Source organism: Toxotes jaculatrix, chromosome 20, assembly GCF_017976425.1.
Source record: "Toxotes jaculatrix isolate fToxJac2 chromosome 20, fToxJac2.pri, whole genome shotgun sequence".
Lineage (NCBI taxonomy): Eukaryota > Metazoa > Chordata > Actinopteri > Toxotidae > Toxotes > Toxotes jaculatrix.
In genome coordinates this window covers 1,516,379-1,537,496 of record NC_054413.1, presented here as the reverse complement: position 1 = coordinate 1,537,496, position 21,118 = coordinate 1,516,379, and the positions used below count along the sequence as shown (strand labels likewise).

The window sequence follows — 21,118 nt, the reverse complement described above, 5'->3', positions numbered from 1 at the left end:
CACATCTGTTCTCACGCTGGAGATTTCCATGCTACTACATTTCTGTTTTAGTACATCCCACGTGCAATACTGTAAATAATCTCTTTTCATATATATTACATAAGAAAAAACATTTTTCTGATTATTATTAAAACAGAAACGTTAAAGCGGTCGTTGAGCGTCCTGTCCTCGGCAGACAGAAATCCCAGCAGAGGCCGAAACGATTTGTTGACTGATCGATCAGTCAGATGCAGAAGGCACCAGTGTCCACCAGCACTCGCACACAGACAGCCACGGGTCTGACACAGCAGTGGAAATAACTCATCAAAATGAATATATAACAAAAAGGGGGCCATCAGCACCACGCGCGCTTTAACATACACTTCATTTTGTCATTTTTCCAAAAACAAAACTATCAGAACAGAGTTAGAATCTGTTTGCAGCGGCTGAAGAAGACGTGTGTGACGGAAGCTGAGGGAACCTGGGTTTACCGTGAGAGTAAAGAACAACATCTAATCCAAAAATAACTCCAGGGATACGATGAACATCACAAATAAATGATGATATCGAGCAGCGCAGAGAATCTGAGGGAGGATTTCTGTGCTTGAAGATGACTCATGACTTTAATAGTGAGCCAGACTGAGCTTCACTTTCATACCAGCAATTATCCTGCAGGAGTAGGCGTCGGTTTTCTCAAACAGCGGATAAATTATCTGAGAGCAAAACTCTGCTTTGTGCGACTGAAACTCACAGACACACACACACACAAGGTCGCACACGTGTTGATGTACAAATGACCGGAAGAGCCGTGTACTCGTCAATAGCAGCCGGTCAGACTCAGGACTACACATCACGCACACACACACACAGCTGTCATCAGCGAGCTCCGAGTGTTACGCTGTTGTGAGTACAAACAGAGTGTTGGCTGTGTTTACAGCTGAAGCCCATCACACGTCCGGCCACGCCAACACAAACCTCCAAACACAGTCTGACGTGAACATGAAACCCAGAGCGGGAGCTGGACTTACGGTGCAGGCGGGCATCGAGTCGTCCTCGCCCACGGAGTCCTCAGGATCGTGGTGACCATCCTGTAATCACACACAGACACACACAGACACACACATTAACACACAGTGGTGACATGTTAGCAGAAACAGGTTCACCTGCATGATAACCGTATGCATATCACTGCAAATACAGACACCTACTGTACAGGCTTATTTCAGACAGCTCACCCATCAGTGAAGTCACTGTTCACATTAATAGGTACACACCTCACATCAGGGACTGTGCTGCCTACAGTAACTTGCTTGTTTTGATCTAAGGCGCCGAACAATCAGAGGTGAAGCCGGCCGCTCAAAGAGTGGGTGTCTTTTATTCTGAAACCCTCTCATCATCATTTCCTTCCTGCTCCCTGCGACAGAGGAATCAAACCAGAGTTTGAATTAAAACTAAAGAGCTGAAAAAAGATTTTTTTTTAAAGTCCTCAGACGGTCGCAGCGTGAGCTTAATCAGCGAGGAGGCCACCAAAGTCGGACCGCTTCGACCTCGTCTGCTGGGCCAAGAGGAAAAAGCAAAAACAACAGATATGAATTAGCATTACGTAAGGCAGATTAGCAGCCTGTCTGCTGCCCTGCTGGAACAACAGCTGTGATTCAGACACTGATAGCACTGATACTACTGCCTGACAAAAACAATAATAACAATAAAAGCGATTATGGTGATTATTTACTTTGCCGGTAAGTACGGAGCCGGGAGGATAAGCCTGAGAGGAGAGGGAGAGAGGAGAAAAGAGAAAAGGGAGAATGATCACAGAGGAGATGGAGAGCAGACAGAGAGAGTGATGGATTATGATGAAAGAGAGGAAGAAACATGCAGAGATGGAAGGTGACAGAGAGGACAGAACTGTAGATGGAGAGGAAAAGGGAAAAGCTCTGGTTTTTCTCTCTCAGTGAAGGAGTTCAGAGTCTGATGCACAAATAAAAACCGTGCAGCTCGTCCCCGATGCAGAGGTTTTCAAAGCCTGGCGACACTGGGACAAAGCACTGAGGAAAGTCAGCACCGTGCACCTGAACACAATTCTGAAAAATTCACCTAAAACACGACACGACAGGAACAATGTGCAGGTGAGTCACTATGATTCACCGACGTGACTGTGAACAGGTTTAATTAGAAACTATTTATTAGTGAATACGGAGCGACTGTGTTCCAATAAAAAAAATAATAAAGTCCCCAAATCAGTCTTTGGTTCTTTGCTGAAACAAACTGAGCACAGGTTGACAGGTTTCCCAGAGGCCGATGACAGATGAAGAGAAAAGCCTTCACGCTCCGGTGCCTTAAACCAGAAACTTCTGGTTGGTGTTTTTCCTTGTAAACCGCCTCATTAATCAGTTACACGGGTCTGTTTTCACAGAAGTAAATAACCGATCAATGAATTAATAACCACACATTCAGCTCGTTGTGATTTTTATTGTGATATTCAGGTTAGAGCTAAAACGATTAGCAATCAGCTGCTATTTCATCAGTCTCTATTTTTATCATTTTCAGACAAAACACTTCATTGATAATGAAATTAGAATCAGCTGCAGCCTTAAAGGACATTTTCTTAAATTTTTTATTTTTAGCTTTCTAATGTACTAACGCACTAATGTAGTAAGAAAACATCTGTGTGTGCAGAGTGCACATTCATCGCTGCAGCCATCTTCATTCACACTCATCTTTGTTCGCCCCTCTCTGCTCTGTGTGTGTGTGTGTGTGTGTTGAATGATCTTGTCTTTAGGGCAAAAATCCTCCAGTAGCATCTCTGCTTCATTCCACAACAGCACCACTCACTCCTTTGTGTGTGTGTGTGTGTGTGTGTGCGTGAGTGTGTGTGTGTGTTTGCTTTGTTCCATGGTGGCCTAGAAAAGCCGGTGTGACAGCTTACACTGTGCCATCAGACACATCGCTGCACGTCAAAGGGCTTAGAGGTGTAACACGGGGGTCAAAGGTCAGTTTCATCGAGCGGCGTGTCAGCACGTTCCTGTCTGCTTGACAGCGAAGAGAAAAGAGGCGGTGTGGGAACACTGCGAGCAGGTACGAGCTTGTCAGGAGGCCAGACAGAAAAAGAGAAGCTGGCTGCGGTGACTCAGTGCATTTTTGTGTTTGAGGTCTATTGTGAATCAAGTTTGATTATTCACAACCTGCCTACAGACACACACACACACAGAGCCATTTCTCCATGCAGCCTTTGTGACACCTCATACAGGAAATGGGCATACACACAGAGACACACACACACACACACACAGAGACACACACACACACACAGAGACACACACAACACACACGTAAGACGTAAGCTCTTCCTGAATCATGCGTTTGCAGTGGCACCGCCTCCTGATCTTTATCAAGATTCAAAAACTTGTAGGAAGGAAGAACTGGAAAAAAATCACACACACACACACACACACACACACACACACACACATACACACACACACACACACACACACACACACACACACACACACACACACACACACACACACACAGGAGCTGTTTTTGTTTCAGTCTTGTATCTCAGTGTTGGAGACAAAGACCTTTCACATGGGATGAATCCCACTCTGAAAAATAAATCACAACAAATCACAACCACTAAAAGTGCTTTTGCTTTCTGCACCAGACGTTTCCTGACTGACCTGCAGCGACTGATTTACTGCCAACAAACTGTTCTCAGTTTTTTAAAGTCGAAATGATTGATCGATTGGTAGATTGACTAATAAATCAATAAGAAATGTACAATTTTGAAACGTGGGTCATTGTCTAATTGATTTTTAAGGCAAAAATGTCAAACGTTACCTTATTTGTGCAACTACAGTCTGAAGGTTTTTTGGCTGACTTAAAGCGAGTCACACAGAAGTGACTTGAGCTGAGAGTGAAGTTTTCTTTTTAGAGAACTGCTGCACATTTTGTTTTGGACTAAAATGAACTTATCCTTTACTTTTACATGAGTGTGTAACATGACACACACCTGAAAGTGTGTGACACCCACTTAAACTAGTTTAAAGGGTTAGCAGCTCCGATAGACAATGATCTAATCTACTAACATTAACCACAGTGTCACGTTTTTCTACTTTACCACATTTACAATCTAATAATTTAGCACTTTAGCACAGATACCACGCTCCTATACAGGTGTGCAGCACATATTTCGTACTTCACAGTGTGTGTGTGTCCTGTGCTGCTAATTTAATCCTTCTACACAGTGTGTTACAGTCAGTGTGTGTGCTCAGAGAGCTCCTCTGATGCTTTATAATGAACTTTGATGATATTGTGTGTGTCTGCAGCAGTTTTTAGAGAAGCTGCTGCGCTCAGTCATTGTCTCACTCTGACTTTAAGCTGAGTTTAGCATCGTTTTCCATCCACTGTGATGTGTTTGTGTCTGTGTCCTGTGCTGCTGCTGCCCCAGTCAAAGTCACTCATCTGTCGGTCAAAGTGTGTCCCCCGGTGTGTTAGTACGACCGTCTCACCTCTCCTGCCGTCCCCCCCACCGGCATCTTCTGCCAGGGGTCTGCCAGCTGAGCCAGGGGCATCTTTCCCGTCTTCCCCCTCTACTTTTCTTTCTTCTTCTTCTTCTTTTTTTATTCCTCTTTTCTGCTCCGGTTCCTCCCTCGGTCGACTCTTTCAGTCCCACCTCTTTCCTTTCTTTTCCTCTTCTCTTTTCTTTCTTTAAATGTTTTTGAGCTCCTCTCTCTCTCTCTCTCTCTCTCTCTCTCTCTTGTCCCGGGTCTGTCAGCTAGAACCGAACCGCCGCGGAGCACCAACCGACCGACGCAGCCGAGCCGACCGAGCAGAGCGGAGCGAACACGGATCTGCTGTGGCGCTCAGACCGCCCCTTCCTCCGGAGAGACAAACATGAGAAAAGGCAGAGGAGGACGCCCTTTTTCGGAAACTGATTGACTCAACACACACACACAGTTATCTCTCTATCTGCTCCTCTCTCTCTCTCTCTCTCTCCCTCTCCCCCTTTCTCATTTCCGTTGTTTCCCAATATGGCGGCCGGTGTCGGCTTACCTGTCCGTCAGGCCGCCGCGTCACGCCTGCGTCACGTCAGGAGGCGGCATCCTTAGGTAATAAGAAAAGTAAACTTTACATCTACTTTGGCTTTTTATCCGTTTCTATTGATAGAGATGAGACACGACAAGATTCACCAGCGATTCGGAATTTATGACGAAAAATAAGCAGAAAAATACCAATGAACAAGGATGAATAATGATGAACAATGAACAATACAATATAAAATAAATTCAAAAATTCAAAACCTGTATTTCTTGTAGTTACTGATGAAACAGTGTCTTGCATAATCTTTGTCAAACACACACACAAACCAAAGGAAACGCGCTTGTTGTGAAATGTGGCTCTGAACATTTCTTCTTCTAAAGAACTAAAATAACCACAAAGTCACACAAAGGAAGACACACACTGCCTGTCACCGTGTGTTTTCATTCACTGCTTTTAAATTATGAGATTGATGAAAGGTCCCATGGGATCGAGGTGCAGTTTATATTCTGGTCTGTTTGGTTTCCATGACAGTGGATAAATAAAAAAATAGAAGAAAATGTAGCCTGGTAGCGACACCTAGTGGCAGGAGGAGGAAACAGAACTCAGATTGTTTAATACACAGCTTTTGGTTAAATATTTGGCAATATTATCATCACCAAAATCACATTACTTCATACTCACATGTTTCTTTATTAACAATATTATTGATGATGGTTCAATGTCAGCTGTTAGTGGAGCTAAAACCCACATGAGAACCTGAATGTCACACAATCATGTTCATTTTGCATTTGTTTCACAGCCTGCTGATAAGAATATAAGAAACAAAGACACCAGAAACAAATATTTTATCTCTACTCACTCTTTTTAATGCGTTTATTTTACAGCCAAACACTGGACGTACAATCTCTCAGTTCAACATGCACAGAGACAGTAAAAGGAAAGCTTCATGGTCGGTAACAGTAAACTTTGTTATGAAGAACCTGAAACGAGGAACAGAAAATCCAGCTGCTTCTGGATTCTTCCAAACTTAAGTTTCCTTTTTTTTTTAATATCCAACAAATAGACTGGAGATAGAGATCGTTCTGGGTCGATCAGGTTCTGATTAATGTTTGGAGGTTCAGGTCAGTTGTTTCCTGATTTGCCACCATTACTGGTTAAAATATTGGATGACCTTAATTGTTTTAAAACTCACATCACACCGTAAATTCTTTTAACTCAATAAATACACATACATACGTTTAAAGTCATGGCTCATCTCGCCCTGTAGTGTGTTTTAAAAGATGGTTTCACTCTGAGAAAGAGTCCAAAAAACTCAGCAAGTGACTGTTTAAAGAAACGGTGACATTACACTTCAACAGAGTATCTCAGAGGCTGTAAGTGATTTCCTGGAGGAAGGAGACTTTCAGACATGTTTCTGAACATTTAAAAGCTTAAAAAATGCTGGATAAACATGGAGGGAACACCACCACACTGGGAAAACAAAGTTTAAAATGTGAAACCTGACTTTTGTGCGTATATTGTGCAGCTCTGCAGGATTTCAAACCTGTAAAGTCGCCTGTAAAGTGCACACAGTGCACTCAGAGGAATGGCTCATCTTCTCACACAGTCGCGTTCTCACTGTCAAACCTCTCTGTCATGATGATAGTGCAACGTCCACAGACTGGTCAGACGCACGGCAGGATCGAGCAGATTAAACATACAGACAAACAGAGAATCTTAAATAATTCTATATAAAACTATAAATAAATAACAGGTCAAAGCTGAGTCCCATTAAGGTGCAGAACGCTGAGATCTAAAGTTGAGAAAGGAGGTGCTGAACGTTTCTGGTGCAGTGAAGGGGCTTTGTTTAGTACTAGAGAGGACACTCTACCTTTGAAGGTTCAAAGATTGGTGTGTGTATATATGTGTGTGTATTTGTTTCTAGCTGATGGACTTGAGTTTGGCCCAGGGGTGCGTCCCGCGGACCTCCAGCGGCGTGTCGTTGCAGAAGATGTGGTTGCACAGCTCCTCCAGCGGCGGCTCTGGGTCTGACGTGGCAAACTGAGCCGCGTCCTCCACCTCCTTTCGGATCTCGATGTCAATTACCTGACGGGAGAGAGATAAATGTGTGTCAATTCATCCAACTATACAAACACTGTGGGTTTTTCTTCCCCTCGATCAAAACCTCATCTAAACAAGTGAGAAGAAAGGTCAGAGGAGGAGCTGCTGACTCGTCTGTGGTTGGATTTAAGCACAAACAAAGCACATCTACAAAGTTCGTCAGTAAAAAATTAAGTGTTAACTAAACAGATTTACTATTATATTATATTATAGAGGCAAAAAAAGAAACATCAAGTCAGATATGTGTATGTACAAATGTGTAGGTGCATCTGTGGTTCAGCATTTCCATACACGTCAGGTCTGAGAATATCTCAACCACTGAACACAACATCCTCCACAAACATTTTCTGAAGAAATCCTGATGCGGCTTTTTTTTTTTCTCTCTTTCTTTCTTTTTAAACCAGAAAAGGAAAGAGCACAGTTTCCACAACTGTAAGCTGAACCTCGGCACACAGAGGTCATTTCCAGGTCACCGCCGAATCCATTTTATCATCAGATTACTCGGCCAGGGCGACGAATGTGCGCAGACAAAACACATTTTCAACCTGTGACCTTCGTCTTCTCCGACTTCAGCTTGTGACTTTTCTCCAGTTAAGTCCCAGCACCTTCACACTGTGCTGTCACACATGAAATGAAGCGTAACACAGCACCAGTAAATGCACATCATGGGGGTTTAAGGACGTGGGTCTGTCTCAATACCCACACTTTGGTTATTCGTTAGCAGTCAAGCACCCACTGTCTCACGCAAACGCTTGGCTGTGTGGAGCTCTGATGTTCTGTTGGTTTGATTTCCACATAATTTAAATAGGATCAACACAATATTATGTTTAGAGGCAGAAAAATAATTACTAATAATAATAATAGGAAGAGGAGGGTGCAGGCTACTGAAACTGCTCTGTGTGGGTAAAGTGCACGGTGTAGTGGCATTTTTCCAACGTGGGACACACTTGCCTACTGCCTTGCGGTAAGTGAACGCCCAGTGTGAGAGTCGGGACAGGCCCAGAGTTTAAACTCAGACACCAGAAGCAGCAGATAATCCAGGCTCAGCTGGTTAAAGGCATCGCTATGAAAATTCTGTTCTAAATTTGTGTCTGAATTTTGTCTGGTCGTCGGTGGACGTCGGTGGACATGTCTCATTTATTTTCCCACGTTTCTCTCACGCTTGTAAAAGGACCCTAACAGCTTTCACTGCAGGTTGTTGGGTGGGCTGTAGGTTTGACTGTACGAGCAGTGAGCGCTCACCTTGAACTCCTCTGCAGACGCCATGTTGTTGCTGAGCATGCGCTCTTTCAGCATGGAGATGGGGTCGCTCTTGCTGCGAACCTCCTGGATCTCCTCACGCGTGCGGTAGCTGCAGGAGGTCACGTGACAGATTAAATAAACCAGCGACAGAAAACTACTGTGGACGGAGCCGAGAAAACTCACCTGACTCCCGGGTCACTCATGCTGTGCCCATGGTAGCGGTAGGTCTGCAGCTCCATTATAATGGGACCCTGAAACACACAACAGGTCACATTTATTACAGGTAAATTATGGGATGTGTAAAATAAATGCCATTGGCAGATTCAGGGTGTGTCCTGGAAGTTTTCTGGGGAGGATGTTTTCTGATAAGCTGATCCACCGCTGCAGAGTCCGGCTTTACCGTCACAGAGTCTCACCTTTCCAGCTCTGCAGTGATCGGCGGCAAACTTGGCGGCCTCCCTGACACACAGGACATCCATCCCGTCAACCTACGAGCAGAAAAGAGGAGGAAGAGGAAAAAAAAAAATCGATACTGGAGCCATTAAGCTTCATAACAAATGAGCAGCCTCTCAGTTCAGAACCAGCTGCTGGAGCTGCATCACGCACTTGTTTATTTTACTGAGTGAAACAAATGGACTCCATTAGGAACACCTAAACGAAGATGTAGTACAATAATTCTGTTTCCCCAAATCATTCAGACTAAGATCGATTGATCATTATTGTCTTTCCAGTCAGGAGTAAAACAATTAGCCGTGCAGCTCGAGCTCTGGTCCTGCAGCTCGCCTCGGTTTCCCTGTGAATGGTCTGTGTGCAGTATCATACATGAGCATCAGACAGCTGTATGCATGCTCACACCTGCAACTGCCAGGAAGGACCGTCAGCCGCCTCCTGTTATAGTCTAGGTCCATACAGGCCAGCTGCAGCACACGGCCGACGCACACACTGCAGCTACCGCCCAAGACCCCTGTGTTTAACCGTGTGCGACATCATGTAAGCTGAGGACAGCAGTGAGTGTCTCAGCAGCTTCGTGTGTGTGTGTGTGTCGTGATGTGTTCCTGTCTCACTCTGATTCCTGGTATGAAGTCTCCTCTCTTGTAGTAGTCGGTGCTGGCAGACGCTCTCTCCACCGACGTCCCCATGCCGTACTTGTTGTTCTCGCAGATGAAAATGCACGGCAGCTTCCACAGGGCGGCCATGTTGAAAGACTCAAAGAGCTGGCCCTGGTTGATCCGGAGAGGACAGGAGTGGAGCAAAGTAACCATGTGAACACTTTATCACTGTAAGTGTCAGAGATTTAAAATATGGAGGAATCACGACACATTAAAAAATACAATTAGATAATAAAATAATAGATAAAAATAGAATTTAAAGCAATGTCCCTTCTCTCTGGTCAGTGGCTGTTTCTGCCTCGTACCTGATTGGCTGCTCCGTCTCCGTAGAGCGTGACACAGACCTGATTGTTGCCTTGGTACTGGCAGGCCAGAGCGATGCCGGCTCCCAAAGGAACCTGGACAATTTCACAGCGGAGTCATTTAGGAGAACTGGGTTCATTATGGGCTTGTTGATGACTGATTGAATAATGAATTAATTACAGAACCAATCAATAACGAACTCTCAGGCCTGACGAGGAAAAATAAAACCAGGACAGCTCACGCTGCCTTTATGAGGATAATGTTTCACTCCACAATAATAAAGTTCTTTTCTATTCTGTTTTATTCGGTAGATGTTTCTTCGGCGTGTGCATGCGTATGGTGCCCACCTGTGCTCCCACGATGCCGTTGCCGCCATAGAAATGCGGGGCGTACATGTGCATGGAACCTCCTTTGCCTTTGGCCACACCGCCTTTACGACCTGAGGAGGAACGAAGGAACGTGAGGGGGCGAAACCTGAAACCGCCTCAGGTATGCAAAGGTACGATTAAGCCACACAAATTCAGGTCTGGCAACCACTCCCTCACCTGTGAGCTCCGCCAGGATCTCTTTAACGGACACGCCGCGGGTGTACGTGTATCCGTGGGCGCGGTAAGCTGTGATCAGATGATCAGAGGGGTTGATGGCTGCCTCGATGCCTGCAGCACAAGCTTCCTGTGGGAGAAGAAAACCTGCTTAATGTAAACCTGGTACATGTATACAGAAATAAAACCATGTGATTTTCATGTCAGAATGAAAGGTGTTTCCTCGCAGGTTAAGTGTGAACAAGGCAACGTGCGTGTCTGTACCTGTCCATCATACAGGTGACAGAAGCCTCTGATGATCTTCTGTTTGTACAGCTGGTCAGCTTTGAGCTCCATGCGTCTCACAGTCTGCATGGTGCGGTAATACTGCAGGCCCTGCTCCCGAGTCAGCTCCGCCTTCACCGGAGGACCATCCTCCAGACGGTGCAGGTCGCATTTCTACAGAGCAGGACAGGGAGGAAATTAACTAACTATAAATATACACACACAAGAGTCTGAGAAGGCTAACTGACCTGACTGAACGAGTACAGATCAGACAGGTGATGGTTACCTGCTTCTTATCCGCAATTAAAAATGTGCATTAAAAACAAACTGATAGAAACTCACACACACACACACACCTTGATGTCAAAGGTCGCCTGAGGGGTGAAGTCAGCGAAGGAGCGGGAGACCACGACTCTGGCACCCTGGTAGACAAGAGGACACACAAAACCTTTATTCAAGCACACGTGTGGTTAAAAAAAAAAAAAAAAAAAAAAAAAAATCGCAGCAGCATCATGAAGACAACTTAAAGTCTTCCACACAGACAGCGTGAGGGTCGCCCTCCTCTTCACAGCAGCTGCAGGGTTAGTGGATGCAGAGAGGAAAGGGATCAGGTTTGGTGGTTAAAGCTGGACTGCAACTACAACTGGGACATATGGAGACCAGTAACAGGAAGGGGGTCCTCAGTGTACCTGCCACTTTAACCCAACACAGTGCTGTGAATGGGTCACCAACCATGAACCACATCATCACTGGTTTAGGTTTGGACCGGGACTATTGTTGGATCCGTTATCACAAATCTCTAATAAACACATTTTAAAACAACATCCCCTTAAAAATGTAATTTTTATGTTTTATTTGAACAAAGATTTTTTCCTAAAATAATGCACAGCAGTGGAAGACGGTTGATAGACAGAGAAACTGTTGATAAATTCTGATGATCGATCAATTGTTTAAGTCATTTCTGACTGCAGCCTCTCACATTTGCTGCCGTTTCTGTTTTATCTTTTTAAACCAAATCGATTTGTGTTTTCTGACAAAACGAGCATGAAAAAAAAAAAATCTTCTCCAAAGTATTTTCTTACTTTAACAGATCAAACAATTAATCGATTAATCAAAAACACAAGACAAGTTTATAGACATGAAAATAATTGTTAGGTTGGTTTTACAGTTAATGTGTGAAATATCTATGCTTAAAAGAAAACACATGCATCTGTGATCACCTGTTTAAAAAGAAAGGCCCTGAACCTCCCTCGTCTAACGTCTTCAGTTAGTCATTTCATTCATTTCTCAGGAGAAAATAAAGAACAAGAAAGAGACAAGAACCCAGTTACGTTTCTTTCCCAGTCCCGTTAGTGATCAGGCAGACATGGAGGATGCTACTGGTGTTCTTACTGGTGTGTCTAGTGGGTCAGTCTGGCAGCTAACTAACTGTGCGACAGATGCTCTAGTACTGACTGGTGGTGGTTTGGGTGGTTGCCGCTGGGTCTGTGCCAAGGCGGGCGCCGCCGGCGAGGTTAGATTGACGTACTCTGACAGGTCAATCAGCAACTGGGGAACACAGGAGCCAACCAATCAGACCAGAGCACAGCCAGATGAGCTCTACAGAGGCTACAGGTGAAAACAGCAGAAGCAGCAGCTAAATGGAGAACGGACACAAACATGAGGACTTCTGGCTTCTGGAGACTAACACACGGAGTCTGGCAGCAGCCCAACAGTTTCTACACTTCAGCTGATACTTCAGGACTGGCACAACATTTTAGTATTTTTAATACTAAAATGACTGATCAGTAAAACTCAAACTGTGGCTAGATGTTGTGCTACTAAGAAATATTACTAGGATGCAGGTAACAAGGCTGAACTGTGCTCTCACAGACTTACACAGAGATTATAATAATAAATTCAGTGGGTAAAAAAATAAAACACACAAAATTTGAGTTTGGCATGGACTTTTACACAAAATTCAAAAACTAAAAATGACAGACAGTAAAACCGACTGTTCCTCTCTCACAGTGCGATGGATGAATCCTGTGAAGAGGAACAGCATTTTAAGATCTACTGTTATTTATGGGGACCTGTTTCAGCTGTACATCTTTTTCCAGTTTAGAAGCACTTTAGAAAAGCACTTTACAAAAGCTCCTAAGGAAACGACATCACTGCAGAGGGAAGGAAGCGTAGGACCGGGCCTACAGACAAACATCGGCACAGAGACGAGCTGCTTACCTCGGACACTGTTTGGGCTCCCTAGGGTTCAGGCGACGGGGAAGTGGGAGAGGAGGGAGAGAAGCAAGAAATAAATAGGGATCGTTGTGAGTCTCTGCATGTGTGCGAGAGTGACAATCGACAGGGGCTGGAAGCAGGAAGGAGAGAGTGACAGCTTGTTCAACGCCAAGCGGAAAAACAGCAGGGTTCCTACGGTCACTTGGAAACAGAGTGTCTCGACTCTGAAAATTCACAAAAAGGTAATGTTAACAAAAAAAATGGTTTGTGCTTAGATTCAAACATAATATTGAAAAAAATCAATTTTTAAAAAACTTGTGTGGTAATCTATTTCCAAAGCCAGTGGAGACCCTGCTGTCACAGACACAGCACAGACTCAACATGCTGCTGTCAGTGCTGTGGCTTTTTGCTACTGAAGCATAATCAAGCACAGAGAACATAGATGCACTGATGTGTTTTCACTGAAACCAGTATCTGCTGTTTATCCACATACACCTGCTGATTGACTGACACACTTTCTCTGTTCATTGTCTTCTGCTCTCCTACAGCAAATTAGTAAAAACCAACAAGGCTCAAAATGGCTTCTGATTCACTCTGTTTTCTGTATTTACAGCGATCAGGCTCCACTGACCCCACACGTACCGTGTAAGCACAGGATCAGCCGACATAACGAAGCTGCTGAGACTGGATTTTCACACAAGGGCCTCAGGATCACAAGATCTCCTCAAGGCTCTTATCATGTTGGTGGGTCCTGTGCTCGATAAAATTTTGAACTGAAGTTGAATTCAATTTTTCAATTCATTTTTTACATATGAAATCTAGTGTCTGTTTAATCATTTAAACTGAACTAACACGTGGAAACCAAGTTAAACCTTGTTCGTAAAAGTTAAAGTCACAGTGTTGGTAACTGTGCTGCACTTTAAAGCCGATATTGGCCAGTAAGGATCACATCAGTGCATCTATAGCAGTTAAAGCTGTTTTTTCTGTTAGAGGAAGGCAAACCAACACAACCAGGCACAAATACAAGAGCACGTTTACGGTTAGAAACAAACAAGAGAAAGATGAAAGTCGACTTCTCCGACATTCCCACCGCGTTTACCCGTGCACACACTGCATTCTGCCGTTACACCACTCAACGATATGCGAGCTCGAACATTATATATCTGACCACAGCCATTTAAATCAACTTTAACGAGCAAAGCAAGAGTTAAACTGGCCACGAATATGCTAATGTTAGCCGTTCACAAGGTCAGCCCCATGGCGAACATTTCCAGGCTAACCAGGGGTTAGCAGAGACCAGCTCGGCTCAGAAACGGCCTCCGGTTCGACGTCGACCCCGGACCACTCACCACATTCCTGCCGGTGATCCGACAAAGAGCGTTAGAGATGATGGTTATCATATTTTGCATGCTACTGTGCGACGACCGGAATCTGAAAGGATTAAATAGCGGATATTTTAAGCAGCTAGCTGCTAAATCCTTTGTTAGTGTCCGTCCGCGAAATGAGCCCGGAGAGCGCTGGCTGAACCCAGCATTGGTTCCGCGAAGCTTTTATAGCCGCGTAGATATAAACCGGTTTTTTTTCCCACGTTAAATTTTTATTTTGTTAAAAAAAAAAACTCTGAAAATCAAGAAAAGAAAATATAAGTTAAAGTTTTATTTCCTTTAGCAAAACAGAAAATGAAGCTTTGGGACCTGAATATCAGCATTTTCGATGAATACGGGTCTATTTCTACATTTAGTTATACACGAGGTTTTAAATTTACCAATATATTGGTTCCTTTATGTATTTAAACGTTTATTTATTTCCTTATGTATCTATTTCCAATAATAATAATAATAATAATAATAATAAGAGCCCTTTATGTTTTATAACATTCATCCTCCAAAAATCAAACATAATGAGATAAACGAGATAAATAAGACTTCATTTATTGCATTTGAGCCAAAACCTTGACACCATCATTCCTGTAGCAGCAGTCTGACACATTCAGGACAAAAAGCAAAGTAAAGTAGCTTTGTGCATACAAGCAATAGTGTAATATAAAAATGTAACATACAGTGCTGTGAAGTTGTGCGCACAGTGAATCAGGAATATATGAGATTACAACAAGACCAGAAAGCTAAAGTTTTGCTTTATTTTCTCTGGTCAAGTCTGACAGCTGAGACTCGGTAAACACTGACTGGCTGACTTGGTTTCTTTAACTCAGGTTACAACTGTTATAGTAACAGTAAATAAAGTAAAAATTTATTTTAAAAAGTGTTTGTGTTTCTGCTGTAGTGGTACAAACACAACAACAAATGCAAACCTCCGGAACAAATAATGTAACAGGACTCAAACACAGTCACCACGTGGGCTGTGAAAAATGAGTAAAAACGAGTAAGGCATGATATAAAGTGATATACACTCACACACACACACTTAGACCTCATTGGTCAGACGCTGAAAGGCTTTAACAGGAAATGGATTTGATCTCTCAGGGCTCCACAGTTTGGTTAAAGTGTCTCTTTCCATCCAGGTACAACATGGACTCTGTCGGATAAACACAAAACACCAAGGTCAAATCCCCATAACATACATCTTTACAATTTAGTGTGAAGTCTTGGTTTAAGGTGAGGTTTAGTTTCAGGTCAGTGTGTGTGTGTATGTGTGCTTACCTCCATACGTCTTTGGGATGATGCTGGGGACATCGCGGTCTGAAATGAAGGTGAAGTGGAAGACGTTGGTGGTGTTGTGCTGCCGGGTCAGAGGGTCGAACACCTCGCTGTGAACTCGGACCTGGATGTACTTCCCCTGTGTGTAACACACCTGAAACACACAGCAACAGACACACAAAATGTTGGTCAATCACTCAGAAACAGAAACAGAAACACATACATTCCTCCGCCTGTTTGCCACAAACAGCTCATCACTAACTGACCCAACTGGCCATGGACATTAACTGAACCTTTGTAATGACTCCTGAGTTCGACCAGAACACAGTGGAAAGATCCACATCTCCTCTGGACTCCAGCCGACCCCAGATAAATGGATGGGTGCATGGGTTTAGCAAAACCTACCCGTTAGTGTTTAACCTTTTACAATACACCATTCCTCCCTGCATTAAAATCCTCCACACACACCAAACACACACACACTCTGACCTGTGATGAGAGCAGCAGCAAGGAGCCGATCTCCACTGGCTTCTGGAAGAGGATATCATCCACAGCCACCAGACTCGGCCGACATCCTCTGCGGTGCAGCAGGGGAGGGACGGCACTAAGTTATTAACTTCGCACCAAACAGATATCTTGCTTTGAACATGACGATCTTTCTCAAACTCTCTCACCCGTAGGAGCAGGCGTTGGCCCAGCCCAGCTCGTAGGCTTTCCTCATCAGAAAACCTCCAAATATCCTGTTGAAGATGTTTCTCTCCTGGTCAAATTAAACACACAGACAAAATATATTTAAGCTCCACAACTATTTATACTGTAAATCACAAGATCATGATGTTTCAGATTTCCATGTTAAAAGCTGAGGTGGAGCTGCACCTTCATGCACACTCTATCGTAGCCTCAAACATCCTCTCGGCCTTTATTTTGTACTTCCAGCTCTTCCTTCCTCTCACCTGAGGGTGGCAGATCTCCAGTCCTTTCAGTTTGGCGTCTTCCATCCACACCGAGTTTGGAGGCAGAACTCTGCTGCGGAAACTGACCGTCCTGGAGGAGAGGAAACACCGAAACACGTTCAAATATTACGTACGACATAATCTATGATAACACATTTTTAAATGATTACAAGTTAACACGTATTGTTGGAGCTGAACCCCCTGGTGGCCTGACTGGTAGTTACCTTACCAGGGAAGCCTAAGGTTAAATAAAGCAGACACACAAAGCTTTGATTCAATCTTACTTTGCACTGTGACAAACTTTAATTTACAAAATTAGGTTATTTAGAAAAATAAGGAAAGCTGTAGACCCGCTTTGGGTTGATGATGTGAGTGTATTTTACTAAACTCTTGTCGAGTGCATGTATAATAGTCCAGCGTACTTTGTATCCAGGGTGTTAAGGAACAGACTGTGTACAATCTCCCTCTCGTCATTTGTGGGAGCAACCTTCAGCAACGACGCGGTGCTCAGCTCCACACGGCGGGATTTATTCGCTGGAAAGCAAAAACAAACAACAGGGAAAATGTCGACATAAGAAGGAAAACATTATATTATCTTAACCAAGGTAACAAAATCAAACCATACCTTCTCCTTCCTGGAAAATCTTCTCCTCCTCTGGTCCTTCTGGCTTCAGTGGATTTACAAACGCTGCCCTGAAACAAACAGCAGCACAGATTAAATCAGCGCGAGAACAATGAGGAAAGAGTCTAAACACACTGACAGGCTGCGCTCAGGTTCTCACCTCTTGTTCTCTGGGTCTCGGGCCACCATGACAAACGTAGCATCCAGAACTGGGGCATAAGCTCCGTCACGGTACTGGAGGAAGAGAAGGAGTTTCCCTTTACAAGACTATATTTAAGTGCTAATCTGCTTTTCTTGATGTTTGGTTCTTCTTTCTGCCGAGTTTCTATATTGTTTATATTGTATGTGTCTGAGTGTGTGTAAGCAGGCAGGTAAGTGTGTCTACCTGTGACATGTGCATCTTGGCTTCAATAGATGTCCGTCCCACCCACGTCACATGACCAGTGAACTTGATGTCGCAGTCAGGATAGATGATGTGCTGCCTCATGTCTGACGAGTGAAAAAAAAAACGAGGAACCACAGATCTAAATATGATGACCTCTGTAACTCAAACCTGACCATTAACAAAGACACTTTCCAGAAAGTTTTCAGGACCAAACAAACCAAACTGTGATGTGATCCTACACTGAATGAGACAGACTCTTACCAATTTTGTCCACCAGGGCGGTGACAATAGACAGAGGAGACCTCTTCAGCACCGGGTTGTAGGTGTGAGAGTAAGATATGAGGACTGAGGAGAGAAAAGGGAAAGTAAACGTACTGGTGTTTGGTGTCTGGCTGAGTATAATGGTAGTAGAGAAGTATATTATGATACCTGCTAAACTGTCCAAGTCCTCTAGGATTCGACCAAACCTGAAAAGAGAAGGACAAAGAGTCAGAGGCAGACGTGAACCTTCTGTTAGGGTTGTTCGTCGGTAATGTGAGTGGAGACAGAGCACAGATCCCACACACTGGTGTTGGTGTGTGTGTGTGTTTATACCTGACAGTGTTGTGGAAGGTCAGATATTTCTCCCTGAGCATCGGCTCGGAGCCCAGAGGCAGGTGAACCTCCAGGTAACTGTCTTTGATCGTCTTTGCCGGGAGGTCGTCCTGAGACTTTGCCAACATGGATGACAGCGACACTCGCTCTGCCATGGCCTGCTGGTGGTCACTGTGCAGGCGATTATAAATTATATTACAACAGCCTTAATTAAACCACCACACTCCTTGATGGTAAGTATCAAGTGCTGTTGTTGGAAAAAGCATCATAAAAGGTATCATTCCACCTTTACACACCTCTATTACACACAATAACACACCACCAAAACCAAATGAATGTTTTCCTGGTTCAGTACCTCCAGTTAGTGGAAGCTCCCACGATTTCTCTCAGCCTGTTCCGCACTGAAAAACACGGGAGAATCAGTCAGAACTTGTGTGTATCTGTGTGTTTGGCAGCGCAGTGAAAGCACCACAAGTTCCAGGCTGCATGTTTCATACTGTCTCTGTCAGAAGAGTCTGTTTACAGCTGCAGCCTTCACACAACTTATCTTTCACAGATTTTAAATAATCACATTTAAATGATCCCTCATGCAAAAGTGTGGGGATCTGAAACTTAAATTGTCTGAAGGCTGCAGCATACTGAGGCCCAAACATCGAGACAGTATAAAACAACACAGAGAAAAGAAGCAGTCAGATGGCGACAACTACCACGTGGGAACCAGCTGTAACAAAATACTGAAGCTCAGCGGCACAGAGGGAAGAAGAAGAAAGGTTAACAGATGCTGCCAATGAACGCTGCAGGGAGGGTTTAGCTCGAATGTGGAGCAGGAAGAGGAATCTAGCTGGCTTGAACATTAAATCCAGACCTATCGAGAGGCAGAACAGGTGCACAGTAAAAGCTGCTGTACATGAAACAGGGTTTGCTTCAGGTAAAAGAGAAGCGGTGGCCAGTCAGTGGTGAAACATGCAATGGAGCATTAACATACAATTAGAGCAAATTAGAAGAGAATTACAAGGTGGCTTAGATAGTTGAGATTTGTCTGGGTTTTACCGACACACACCATTTGACACGTGTAAAAGTGGATTTCCTGTGGAGAAACAAACATGATCAAATAATTTGCAGGGTGAAAGGTCAGGAGCTAAGGCTGGATCACTGCATTCATTTGTCTAAAGCAGCAGAAGTCACAACAGAAATGTGGACCAATCCTTAAAATAGCCCTTAGACCATAAACATTTTCAGTGTGGAATAATGTTTGATGTTGCCTTCATCTGTTTTTTATTCTGTGGGAATTTATTTCCTCTGTTCTGTAATCAGCGTCGGTCGACCAGGATAGGAGCACTGTCCTTTCTGATTGATTTTATGAATGAATGAATAAACTGAACCTTCAACCTTCAGGGAGGGAAAATATACAGGTTACAAGTTTCTGTTCCCAAAATGTGGAAAAAATAAATAATCAGAATATTTTATATCTAGGCAGCAGCTGTACAAAAACATCATTAGTTGCGAGGACCTCTGACTTGTAAATAAAATCTCATTTCCAGTTATTCTGTATTTAAACAGTTACTTGTTTGACATCTCATTTCTTTTAACTCTCAAAATATGTTTCAATAAAACACATTTTCTGAACAATATCGAGCTGTTTCCATTGAGGATCAGCTTCTAACTTCTTCTTTTAGTAAAGACTTCATCTGTGTACAGGTATTTCTTTGCAGGTCATTTCAAAAGTTGCCATCTTACCATCAGCCATGTCCGGTGCCCTGCCACGGTTTGACACCCCGCCTGTGCAGAGCGACCGGGCCGTCAAGGACGCAGCGGACCGGAGCAGCAGGAGCCTGCAGCCCACATGAGGACACAGATTTTATCATATAGTGACTTTACCTCTGCCAGAGTTAGCATAGATGGCTAATTATCACCTGATGTGACTAAACAGAAGCTAAAAGGCTCAGATTTATTTAGACATCCTATTAACTGTGTAGGAAAAAGTACATTAGAAATCAACAATGAACATCCCACTCTTATTTCAAGACATAAGGTTTTTTTTTAAGTATTTCAGTAAAGTTTTTCGTTCAAAGTATTTTTGTACTTTTTTGGTGGTATGAACATGACACGCCCTCTGTATATACAGTGAATCCCCACCCTGTTTGGGCCTGGTTAACTATTTCCAGGTGGATCTGATTTCTTCATTCATTCAGCATAAAAAAAACGTTAAACACCGCAAAACACCGGGAGAAATCACGGACACAAATACTTTACCCGGCTGTTTCATATAACTAGCATCAGTGAGCTGGACTGTCAGCATGCTAACATTTAACGCTGACTTTGTCCATGTTTGTAATCGCACTGACCTCGGAGAAAGCATTGTGGAGTCCGGTCTGACAGAGTTAAAGGTTCAGGTGTCCAAACAAAGCAGGTGAACTGTTAAAACGACAGGTTTTCTCTCTTCAGAGCGGCGCAGCGCCAGGCGGTCAAAAAAAAATAAGGGCAGAGGGAGTTCCGTGTTGTCTTTCCAGGCCCCGCCCACTCTCTGATGACGCAAGACGCTCCGTGGGCACTGGGGACGTTGGCTCCCTGCGTACAGTCTGTCAGGCACCTCTTCACAACCTGCCGCTTTATTCCTGTGACTCAGAGGCGAGCTGACAGGATTAACCGGAGAAATCCAGATCTGGCCACAGACACAGTGCGGGCCGCTCGAGCCACAACAGTAAACTTATCCTATCACCGTTGTTCATATATATTAGAGCAGAGGCTGTTCACATACAACAGTAATATCTTATTTATAGTGTTAGAACGTAATAACATAAATAACTGTAAGTTGCATCCTCCCATACAGAACAGTTAAAAATCAACTTCACCTCAACCAGCCTCAACAGTAACATGTTGTTTACACGTTAATTCACCAGTAATAATAATTTAATAACATAATGTTTTAGTGTGTTGTTTGAACTCTTAGTTTGAACTGAGTATTTTTATAGTGTGGTACTGGTACTTTTACTTCTGAATACTTTCTCTGTCACTGCAGTAAATCTGCGAAACATTTACATTAAATTGATTCATTTTACAGTGTGAAATTTCTAATTTCACTGTAAAGTAGAAACTACTTGCACAACTTTC

At 43.6% G+C, this 21,118-nt stretch overlaps 3 protein-coding genes across 11 annotated transcripts in view; all 3 read right to left on the bottom strand.

Moving 5' to 3' along the window:
• Window positions 1-5,017, bottom strand: part of rps6ka3b (ribosomal protein S6 kinase, polypeptide 3b) — a 33,620-nt gene extending 28,603 nt beyond the window's left edge. Inside the window, exons 1-2 of the mRNA XM_041065655.1 lie at window positions 4,491-5,017; window positions 1,008-1,067 (exon numbers count right to left, since the gene is read on the bottom strand). Coding sequence (XP_040921589.1) covers window positions 1,008-1,067; window positions 4,491-4,553 — 123 coding nt within the window. The 5' untranslated portion in view covers window positions 4,554-5,017. The remainder of the gene's footprint in view (window positions 1-1,007; window positions 1,068-4,490) is intronic.
• An 854-nt stretch (window positions 5,018-5,871) lies between these two features.
• Window positions 5,872-14,304, bottom strand: pdha1b (pyruvate dehydrogenase E1 subunit alpha 1b). Of its 6 annotated transcripts, none has more exons than XM_041065711.1 (13): window positions 14,149-14,304; window positions 12,803-12,823; window positions 11,975-12,130; window positions 10,939-11,004; window positions 10,583-10,756; window positions 10,322-10,448; window positions 10,124-10,215; window positions 9,779-9,871; window positions 9,429-9,584; window positions 8,781-8,852; window positions 8,548-8,615; window positions 8,365-8,473; window positions 5,872-7,107 (listed from the first exon to the last, which is right to left on the bottom strand). In XM_041065711.1, the coding sequence occupies exons 1-13, from the start codon at window positions 14,206-14,208 to the stop codon at window positions 6,943-6,945; spliced, it is 1,359 nt and encodes a 452-aa protein (XP_040921645.1). In that variant the 5' UTR covers window positions 14,209-14,304; the 3' UTR covers window positions 5,872-6,942. The 6 variants fall into 6 exon arrangements, with proteins under 6 accessions (XP_040921645.1, XP_040921648.1, XP_040921650.1 ...); XM_041065714.1 differs by having other exon boundaries at window positions 12,038-12,130; XM_041065716.1 differs by lacking the exon at window positions 11,975-12,130.
• acot9.1 (acyl-CoA thioesterase 9, tandem duplicate 1) lies at window positions 10,907-20,491 on the bottom strand. 4 transcript variants are annotated; one of them, XR_005896530.1, is made up of 17 exons: window positions 20,353-20,491; window positions 19,745-19,839; window positions 19,068-19,094; window positions 18,363-18,408; window positions 18,008-18,178; window positions 17,843-17,880; window positions 17,675-17,758; window positions 17,414-17,517; window positions 17,189-17,262; window positions 17,032-17,099; window positions 16,829-16,940; window positions 16,407-16,497; window positions 16,128-16,213; window positions 15,943-16,030; window positions 15,457-15,607; window positions 15,207-15,331; window positions 10,907-10,938 (listed from the first exon to the last, which is right to left on the bottom strand). XR_005896530.1 is itself a non-coding variant. In XM_041065736.1 (16 exons), the coding sequence occupies exons 1-16, from the start codon at window positions 20,364-20,366 to the stop codon at window positions 15,276-15,278; spliced, it is 1,305 nt and encodes a 434-aa protein (XP_040921670.1). In that variant the 5' UTR covers window positions 20,367-20,491; the 3' UTR covers window positions 14,715-15,275. The 4 variants fall into 4 exon arrangements, 3 of the variants coding, with proteins under 3 accessions (XP_040921670.1, XP_040921671.1, XP_040921672.1); XM_041065736.1 differs by lacking the exon at window positions 10,907-10,938 and having other exon boundaries at window positions 14,715-15,331; XM_041065737.1 differs by lacking the exon at window positions 10,907-10,938 and having other exon boundaries at window positions 14,715-15,331; window positions 15,457-15,592.
• Window positions 20,492-21,118: the final 627 nt, after the last annotated feature.

Bases quoted from the DNA above. Each gene is read 5' to 3' on its own strand.
- pdha1b (XM_041065711.1), bottom strand. From the start codon at position 14,208: ATGCAAAATATGATAACCATCATCTCTAACGCTCTTTGTCGGATCACC. The intron at 10,757-10,938 runs GTGTGTGTGTGT...CCTGCTCTGTAG, and splicing joins AGGCGACCTTTGACATCAAG to AAATGCGACCTGCACCGTCT. The intron at 9,585-9,778 runs GTACGAGGCAGA...CGGATCAACCAG, and splicing joins GAGACGGAGCAGCCAATCAG to GGCCAGCTCTTTGAGTCTTT.
- acot9.1 (XM_041065736.1), bottom strand. The intron at 19,095-19,744 runs GTAAGATGGCAA...GTTTCTCCACAG, and splicing joins GGCACCGGACATGGCTGATG to GAAATCCACTTTTACACGTG. The intron at 17,759-17,842 runs GTATCATAATAT...TTCTCTCCTCAG, and splicing joins GGACTTGGACAGTTTAGCAG to TCCTCATATCTTACTCTCAC.